The 10171-nt window shown below is 37.3% G+C and overlaps 1 protein-coding gene across 1 annotated transcript; it reads left to right on the forward strand.

The window, feature by feature from the left end:
• The first annotated feature begins 2648 nt into the window (after window positions 1-2648).
• On the forward strand, window positions 2649-9005 carry LOC100264460 (acetylornithine aminotransferase, mitochondrial). The gene is made up of 3 exons (XM_002272122.4): window positions 2649-3445; window positions 5849-6283; window positions 8334-9005. The coding sequence occupies exons 1-3, from the start codon at window positions 3029-3031 to the stop codon at window positions 8871-8873; spliced, it is 1392 nt and encodes a 463-aa protein (XP_002272158.1). The 5' UTR covers window positions 2649-3028; the 3' UTR covers window positions 8874-9005.
• Window positions 9006-10171: the final 1166 nt, after the last annotated feature.

Genomic DNA, 10171 nt, shown 5'->3' on the forward strand with positions numbered 1-10171 from the left:
TATGTGGGGCTCCCACCAAAGCCCGTTTACTATTGGGTAAATCAGTTTTGCAAATTCTATCACTAAGAATTACGAAAATAAATTCACACTTATTTTAAAACATTTTAAAATCATGGAAGTTGTTAAGGTTGCACGCCGAGAAGAAAATGACGGCAAAATTTGTTGAAAATGAGATCTTGGGAACCTCAAGGAAATGCTATAAGGATTAAGGAAAAGGTGGAACGTCGACCGAACAGAGTTCCGGATGTGAGACATCCGGAGAAGGTTGAACGTCAGCCGAACAGAATTCTAGATGTGAGATATCCGGAGAATGTCGGCGGAGAAGGATTCCGGATGCGAGATGTCCGGGTGGAATGGGCGATGAAGAATTTTGGATGCGAGATGTCCGGGTGGAATAGCGGCGGGGAAGAATTTCGGATTAGGTAGAACGTGGTTATGAGTTGCATGAAGGATAGGTATGGGTTATATGGATATGAGGGCTTGGGTGAGTAGTTTTAATGGGTATGTGAAGGAGTGAATGATGACATGCACCCGTGAGACTCCACGTAAGCAAGGAAGTGGGATGGGGAATGAATGAGAGGAAGATGGGTGTGGTGGAGGATGCTTGATTCCTGCAAGCTTGAGTGAGGGAATGGGTATGACGACCTAGAGAGAGAGGTGGATAGATGAACGATGGGTATGAGGATGTTGATGAGGTGAGCTTTGCTGCCATGACAACTACTCCAGATTTTCTAGGATCTCCTTCAAGCAGGGATCAGAGAAACAACCCATTCCATGAACAGGCGCCAGAAACAGAGGAAGATGAAAAAACTAGAGCACCAAAGAAAACGAATAAATAGATAAAACTGCAGAGACTTCACTTCATGAATCATCAGTGAGTCCTCCGAGCAGGTGGGAAAATCATATCAAAAGCCACCATGGGCATGATTCTCGGGCATTTTATAATCACAATAGAGGCAAACCAAATTTATATTCACAATGGCAAGCACAAACACATGGTTATATCCCAACAAACAAACAAGTGGCCTTTAACATCCACCCCAGACAAATCACTGAGCATTCAAATGTCGATAAAAGATATAGAGGATTGATAAACATACCTGGAAATCCCTTTCTCTGCTGAATATTTGAGGCTTCCAACTCACTGTTTCATATTTCGTGGGTGCTCTGCTCAAAAATCCTTCTCAAACGACCATGGAAAACCCCTCTCACTCTCTCTACAGCCTCTCCAATATCTCATATGTTCCCCCTCTTTCTTTTTTTCTACCCCCTTGCTAAAACGAGTACTCCCTCTTTCTCTCAACCTTCTGCTCCTCTCTAACCACCAAAAAGCTCCTCTTCCTTCGCCAGTCACCCTGCCTCCTGCAGCCACCTTTTTTCTCGGATTTGCCTTCCCAACGATCTTTGCCGCAGCCACCTTTTCTGCACCACTCCTTCTGCAGCCACCTTTTCTTCTCTCTCATCTGCGGCCCTTGACGGCCTGCGGGACCCCCTTCTAGAAAGTTCCTCTACGTGTCAAAGTCCTACTACAGCTTCAAAAAGCGAGGTGGATTCCTTATGGCCACTAAGGATGTGACACATGGCCCGCTGGGATAGTGACACCTGACTGAAAATGTGATCTGCAAAAACAAATACAGAAAAAGCGACCCATGCCTAAATGAGGGTCTACAATGGTACATTGAATAATATAATGTTATATTTTTAGAAAAACAAAAAATAAGTAGATTATGAATTTTATTTGTTAGTAAAACGAAATATTTAATTTACTTAATTATAATAAAATGATATTAGATACAATATTTTAGAAAAAATAAAGAATACCTTGATAAATTAATAATTTATTAATTACGCTTAATCAACAGATTTTCCTTGATCCAAGACTATTAATTTATTGAAGTTTAATTGGACTTGATTTGTCAAAAGAAATACTAATTAGAATGCAAAATATAATTCGGTATTTTTCAAATAAAAATATCATTTTTGTAGTAATAATAAAATAATCAAAATTTGTATAAATAAGTAATATTACATTCTGAACCAACCATTTAATTTTCTGAATTTTTTTTTTTATTGAGTTTCAACTTTTTCTTCTTTTAATTTCCTTTTTTTTCCCATGGTAAAATTTTTAAATCCATATATTAAAAAACTTAAAATTTTTCTATTTTTAAATTTTTTATGTATAAAAAATAAATATATAAAATATATAAAAAATTAACATTTTTAAATTCCACTAATAAAATTTTTTCTAATAAAAATAAAAATAAAATTGGAAAACTACATGAAATAAATTATTAAATTTAATAGGATTTTTAATCACTAGACTCTTTCCTTTTTCATTATTTTCCCAACTACTTTTAACCATTCCCCTCCTATTTTTCCTCCAACACAAGCTGTCTAAATTGGTGTTAACGAACGAATTTCTGTTAAAACTGTCCACTTTGTTCATATTCGATGAGATTTTGCCACGTGATTCATTATTCTAAAGTGATTTACAAAAAGATCGATCGGTTGGTTGTGGTGTAAGCCTGTAAGGTCCATGAAGTGCCTTGCCACACGCTATTTTTCCCGCCTTCAAACATCAAAGCCCGATAACGTAAGCTTGTTCTACACTTCTACCGGAGGAAAGAAAAGGAAAGAAAGAAAAGTTCCTCCTGTTACCCGTAAATTCGAGACAGTGCCAATCACAGATTGCCACGTAATCTCTAAGAGAGAGAAATAATTTTTCTCAGAAACGTGTCACATTCCAAGTGGCCTTTCCTAAAACCTCTCGTAACCACTAGGTTCCCCATGCCTGACACTGCTTAAACCCTAGGCTTCAATCAAAACCCTTGAAAACTGCAGGTGTTTTGTCCGACGAATTGAATCATTGTATTTCCGGCATCGAATATTTTCCTTTGGCTATTATTGATTGATTTCTCTCTCTTTATAACTCTATAATTGGCAGAACATATTCCCAGAAATCAACTCATTTTTGTCTATTTAAGCCACCCGTAAACCATCACATTTCAAGTTCGCCCGCCGAGACACAATGGCTTCGATCCAGTTTCTCCTCAATAATACGCTTCCTTCGGCAAGCGATCTCCGCCATTCGTTCAGTGGACTCAGTGGTTCGTCCAATGGCGGCAGAGCCATCGCCTGCGTTAAGGTGGGCGTGCAGGCACCTGGTTCGGGGGATTCTGGGAAGATGGGGTTTAGGGGGGCAAGCAAGGAGGTGATGGAAGCGGAGGGCAGGCTTATGGTGGGGACGTATGCACGAGCTCCTGTGGTGATCTCCCATGGCGAGGGATGTAAATTGTACGATGCTGAGGGGCGAGAGTATTTGGACATGACGGCCGGAATTGCGGTGAATGCACTGGGACATGGCGATCCAGACTGGCTGAAAGCTGTTGTGGAGCAAGCCAACACTCTCACTCATGTCAGCAACATGTTCTACTCCATTCCTCAGGTGATCCTTTTTTATATAGTTTGATTTACATTAGACATATTGGTTGCTGTTTGATTTCTGATATTGACTGGGTTTTCCATGGTTCTTGCCTGCTGATAAGGTGTTGTTGCAATGGATTTGAGTGATTTTTATTCGGGTTTTCGATTCATGGGTAGGTTGGTGAATGTGGTTGGAAATTTAATCATAAAGGCCTGAATTTTAATTTTCCAATTAGGAAAAAAAATCAGGGTAATTGTTGAAATTAAGTAGGTTTATGCATATTGAGAAATCTATATTCTTGTTGTTGTGAGGAATAGGGCCGGCTTCAGGTTGAACAGCAGTAAACAGACCCTGATTTTGAACAAAATTGGTTGTCCAGAGCCAAGCTGATGCAAATTTAGTTGACCACAAACTGACTCGGTTTTTGAGTTGCATAAAATTATTCCCCTCTGGTGCTTTTCAAAATCCAATTCCATTGTTCATAAAAAGTTAAACATTTGTATTAGTAATTATGTGAGTATTTTATACGTGATTTGGGTGAGCTAAGCTGACTTAGTCTGGATTTTGACAACAAGGAGCTGAGTTGACTTAGTGATATATTGTATACCTTGCTAGCATACGACAAGAAAATGGATTTCAACTTAGCTTTTCTCTTGTGCCCCATTATGGGAATATACGTACACATGTAACTTTCATCTATATTGTGACTGTTTAATTGTATAAAGTTGGTGAATTTCATCTGGTAGACAAATTTAGCTTGCAAAGTGTTAATCAACGAAAATTTCATCTCTTTTCTGAGATATTTAAGGTTTAATGCTATGTTACTAGCTTTTAATTACTACAATACAAGCTTCTATTTTCTGCATATTCTAGATTAATGGTTGTTGAACACGTATTGGAGGGCAATATAACAATTTATTCAGAAACCCTTGGTTTTCCCCCTTAATAGGTGATAATGTTTTTTTGGTACTTCATTTTGTTGCTTTACATTCTATAGTTTCTGTGTGTTTGACTGGCGTGAGTTTTATATTACCTTTTTGAATCAGACAAAGGCCTGTAGCATTTCTTTGGTTGGCACTAATGACAAAAGGTAATCACCTTTGTTTGTGTTTTGGTCTTTGTTTTTGTAATATGTGCGACTGAGATGTTTATAATTTTCTTCATTTATTTGGTTGCTGATGCCTCTTCTTTTTTAGCTTGGAGTCCTTGAGTCCTGAGGATTACTGCATATGCTAATTGCTGCTGTAGCTCTGTAATATATTTGGCTATCCATTCATTTTCTCTTTTGGTGCATGTTTCTCTCGTATTCTTCTTACCTGTATTGTTTGCAAGTGCATATCATCTTCTTCTTAAGGTCCTTGGTTCTTTTTTGTTCTCCTTTGTGCTTTTGGCTCCAATTCCTTTCTTGGGATTTTATTATATAGCAGCAGTCAGAAGCTTGACATGAAATCAAACCTGCACTTACATTAGTATTTGGAAAGGTAGTATCTACAGAGACATACAGAGGCACCAACAGGCAACAAGTAAAAGAGATGTGGTCCAACCTCTCTATTCAACATGATTAAATGGATGGGCTCCTTGTAAAATGAGGCAAACTGGAATTTAATGGTAATTAAGGGAGTTTTGTGTCTGATGAGGTGGTAATTGGTGAATCAAATAGAGAGAGAAGCTGGATAAGAGAGATTGTGGGTATCCTGACTTCCATCATATTCACGATGATAATTTATGTATTGATTAATGTACGGAGGAATAGAAGTTAAGCAAAAGATTGTGGTTCTGAATTGTCAAAAAAGTATCCAGGATGAGTGGCGGCATTAATATAGTACAACTTTTCAGGATCAGCTGATGGGGCCAAGGCGATTTGTCTTTGCTGATTTCATGGAAGAGAAACATGCAGTGGGAAAGTTGTAAAGTCAAGTTGTAAGATTTGGTTCCCTACTCTTCCTCATTGCAGGCCCATATGCAATTTGATGAGTTGTGCAGTGTGATGTGGTGCTCTTGGAACCATACCATTGATGTCTTTAGGCTTACAGAGTTATGGTCATGTCCCTTGAATGAACAGCCACTTTGGGTTTTTCTAGGCCAATTTCTGGCACACCAGGTTGCATGTACTTAACAAATATCCTTTTAGGGATTTGATGCCTCCTTGTTGTTCTTGTGGGGTTTTCATAATGGTTGTTCTGTTTTAGTTAGTTGCATTTTTCTTTCCTTGAAGAAATTCTCCTCCATGCCTTTTTATTTTCTTTCCTCCGATTTTATAAACTTCCAGTTCTTCTTGAAGAAACAGAAAGGAAATCTCTGATATACTACTACAACTAATACACAAATTTATTTTTTACTACCACTACTATTACTGCTGCTGCTGCTGCTACTACAACTTATTTTATTTTTTGTTCATTAAAATTTATTTCATTGTTGCCACAGGTTGAGCTTGCAGAACGTCTTGTGTCTTGTTCTTTTGCTGATCGGGTCTTCTTCTCAAACTCTGGAACAGAAGCAAATGAAGCTGCTATCAAATTTGCAAGAAAATTCCAAAGATTTTTGCATCCTGATCAGAAGCAGCTTGCAACAGAGTTTATTTCTTTTTCTAATAGCTTCCATGGGAGGACCATGGGTTCACTTGCTTTGACAAGCAAAGAGTATTACAGATCACCTTTTGAACCGGTCATGCCTGGAGTTACTTTTTTGGAGTATGGCAATATACACGCTGCTAGGGAATTGATTCAGAGTGGCAAAATTGCTGCAGTATTTGTGGAACCTATCCAGGGTGAAGGTGGAATATACAGTGCAACGAAGGAGTTCTTGCAATCCTTGCGTAGTGCTTGTGATGATGCTGGGTCTTTGCTGGTTTTTGATGAGGTAGGCAGCTATATATTTTTGAAAGAACACACTGTCAATCTCTGGAGTAGTTTTGATTCAAGTTGAGATTTGAATAGTAAATAGTAGTTTCATTATGATTTATTGAGGCATCATTAAAACATGATAAGCTTAGATGGGAAAAAGGAAAAAAAAAGTGACCTAAAGATAAAAGAATTACAACAAAATGTCATGTTGCACATTTTATGTCTTACCATATTTATCATTAATGGCACATTTTTATTTATGAAAAATTTGTTATTGACACAAATAACTTCCTGTTAATAATTATGTTGTTAATAAGCTAATTAGTTTAAACTGCTGTATTGGTTGTTTGGATTTAAAGGTCTATTTCTTATTTCTTTTCAGTGATAACAAATGATTAATAAAGAGTTATAGAGGTTTCATTTGCATCGAATGTTCATGTGGATAAATTGCACTGATAGTTTACACTCTCTTTGTCATCATATCCTTGAGGGAAAATAAATTGGTTAATAAAAAGGAAAGGAAAGGAGTTAGACAAAAATAGCTCCATGTTTGACATTAACTTTCCATTTGGTTGATTGTGCATGGTGTTCATCTCTTTACTTTCTTTTTAGGATAAACTGTAAGGTTTCTCATTATTTAAGACCCATATTGTAAATTGTAAGATTAAAAAAATTAGGACATAATCAAATCATTGGGATTAAGGTTCAGCTTGAACCATCTGACTTAAATAACAGATCATGGATATTAACAACTATCCTGTAATTGGTGCATGAGTGGAAGTAATCAATCTCAGTGCTCCTTTCATCATATGCCATGAGAAATGAGTCTTCTGTATAATAGTTCCAGTTCCAGACTTGGTTAAAAATGGTTCCATAGTGTTGAATGCTCAACTCTTTTAGAGTTCCTTGTTGTGAACTTTGAGACCTTGGAGAACCTAAGCTGAATTCATTCAAGAGGGAAGGCTTTTCTAATGATGCAAAGAATGTTGTAAATTGAGGTGGGGAGGTTGGTGGTTGATTTGCCATTTCTTTGATAGTGGATTAAAACCTTCTTGTATAAGAGACGAGATCTCCAATGAGGAAGAGAAGAAAAAATAACAGACAATACTTTGCACTCGACAGAACATCTGAACTCCACCCATCTCATTAACAAAGTCCTACAAGGATATGCTTGGAATGACATTAGAGGTTGATGACTAAACAAAAAGGGAGCACAAATCATTTCCTTGAGCTTCCTCTCCAAAAACTCCCACGAGCATTCCCCTTAATACTGCAGAGAAAACATTCCTTCTCCCCCTCCATACAAACTTCCATGCCGACTCGATAATTACTTCGAAGTCTTTTACACCCAGTGAATCTCAAAAGGGGTAATAAACAAAGATACTCTCCCAGCCAAAGGGCACTGAATCTAAAGATGATCAACAATCTCCCCATCCCTCTTGCACACAGAGAAACCAGTGTAGAATGTTCCTGGCTCTCACTAACTGGTTAGTTGTCTCAGTCCACATGAAGAAAGGCTTCCTGTGGAGCATTAGGCCCCCAGATTTCTATGGCTGGACAATCCATGTTTCTTCCTCTCACCAGCCCCCTTAATTTGCCAACAAAGAATTTCTCATCCATGGACTGCCTTCAAAGTCCAAACAATCATATCCTCCCTACCGAAATACTGAATGTGGGCCCAAAAATGAGGGAGAGATAAAAACAAATGCTCCTTATTCTCCTTGTCTTTGTAATTTTAGATGGTCATCTCTTTTTGTCACTCTAATGATTCCAATTGTATGAGAGGTAACTTAGGAATCATATATAGACATGCTTACATGATTAATCTTTTGGTCTTTCTGGTTTAAAGGATCTTGGAACTCATTATACATCAACAATAAATACAAGTAATGGATGATACTTATGTCATGAGTTATTTTGTGAGAGCCCCCACTGCACAATTTGATGAAAGCTCATCTTTGAGAACATGCTTTGCATTTTTTTGATACGTGATATGGGCATATGGTTTGTTTGATGTACTAGTATCATAATTCAACTAATAGTCATTTTATTCTTTTCATACATAGGTTCAATGTGGCCTAGGACGAACTGGTTATCTCTGGGCTCATGAATCCTATGGTATATTCCCAGATATAATGACACTTGCCAAGCCTCTTGCTGGAGGTTTACCCATTGGAGCTGTACTTGTGACTGAAAGAGTAGCCTCTGCAATAAAGTATGGGGATCATGGAAGCACTTTCGCCGGAGGGCCCCTTGTTTGTAAGGCTGCAGTTGCTGTTCTGGATAAAATCTCAAAGCCGACATTCTTGGACAGTGTTTCAAAGAAAGGTCAGTACTTCAAAGAACTGTTAATGCAGAAGCTGGGAGGAAATCCACATGTAAGGGAGGTACGAGGTCTGGGGCTTATTGTTGGGATAGAGCTGGATGTACCTGCCTCACCACTTGTAGATGCATGCCGAAACTCTGGGCTTTTGATTCTAACTGCCGGAAAAGGAAATGTTATTAGGATAGTGCCGCCATTGATCATCTCAGAGGAGGAACTGGAACTTGCTGCTGAGATCCTCCTCAAGTGTTTGCCTGTACTTGATAAGACTAAGTCAAAGTAGGAGACAGTCAATTTCTGTATTAACTTACATTGTACGTGGGATTTTGTGATACAAATATTTATAGCTGTGTAGACTACATCTCACATAAATGGGAAGCCTATGCTTCTTGAATTATCAAGGAGGCTTTCATTACACCCACAAGGCAGTCAGCAGCACCAGCGAAAACCCAACAAGAAATATCATACCCAAAATCATCATGAAAGAACTTAAACCCTTTAAGACCCATTGGCCTATGTGTATTCTGTGTGATAAACGCAGCACGAGAAAAATCTTTCTTAACAATTTAGGTTTTGAATTGATTCCATTACAAGACCCCTACTCAACCAAGCAATTCAATCCTTGGCGTCAATGTAACCCAATTTCAACTCACTCCAATTTTTTCATACAAAAGGAGTCACAATTTCCTAATGGGACCCACTTATTGCATAAGATAAATTTCCTAATATACAACAAAATCTATATGATATGTCTAGGAAGCCTTCATAAAATATGTATCCAGTGTTAATTCTTGAAATTGGTATCGATTTGGATCTCATCTTTAACTTTCCATAATGCAAAAAGAAGTTTTGGTATGACATTCTCGTATTGCAACAACAAATTATTCTAATCGTTTAGAAAAATAGGGATTAATTAGTCAATTAATTAATATTTTTCACATTAATAGTTTTTTCTTGTTTCAAAGACTATTAATTTATCAAGCTTTAATTTAACCCATCCTATGCTACACCAAATAATGTTATATCTACTATAAAACAAGAATACATGCAAATGAAAGTAGAGAATATATATAATGGGGAGGTAGAAATTAGAAAAGACAATTAAGAGAGTTGAGAGAATGAGAGAAGACTTCTTTTCTTGAAATGTATCTTACATAGGGGATGGGAAACCTTTTTATAGGCTTTCCAAATGACTTTCATTAATGGATGTCAAATAATATTTAATTAACATTTCATATACTAAATGTGGTGGCATTCACCACTTCATTTATAACACCCCACTTGGATGTCCACCACATTAGAAGAATATGCCTCATTGCTAGTAAAAAACCCTAAGGGAAAATCTAGCAAAATAAAAAGAGTACAATATTCTTATAATTCTTTAAGTTGTTCTTGGTCTGTTAGGACTACCTCATTAAAAACCTTGCTAGTAAATTGAATGAGACAAAACTTGGACGAAGGGAAAAAGAGTATAGTACACTAACATCCTTTTACAAGTATACTCCTTCTCATGTTGATATCCTTGAGTTAATGTATTCCGATCTTGTGTATTAACTTCTTGAATGTTGAGATTGACAATGA

Source organism: Vitis vinifera, chromosome 9 (genome assembly GCF_030704535.1).
Source record: "Vitis vinifera cultivar Pinot Noir 40024 chromosome 9, ASM3070453v1".
Taxonomy (NCBI): domain Eukaryota; kingdom Viridiplantae; phylum Streptophyta; class Magnoliopsida; order Vitales; family Vitaceae; genus Vitis; species Vitis vinifera.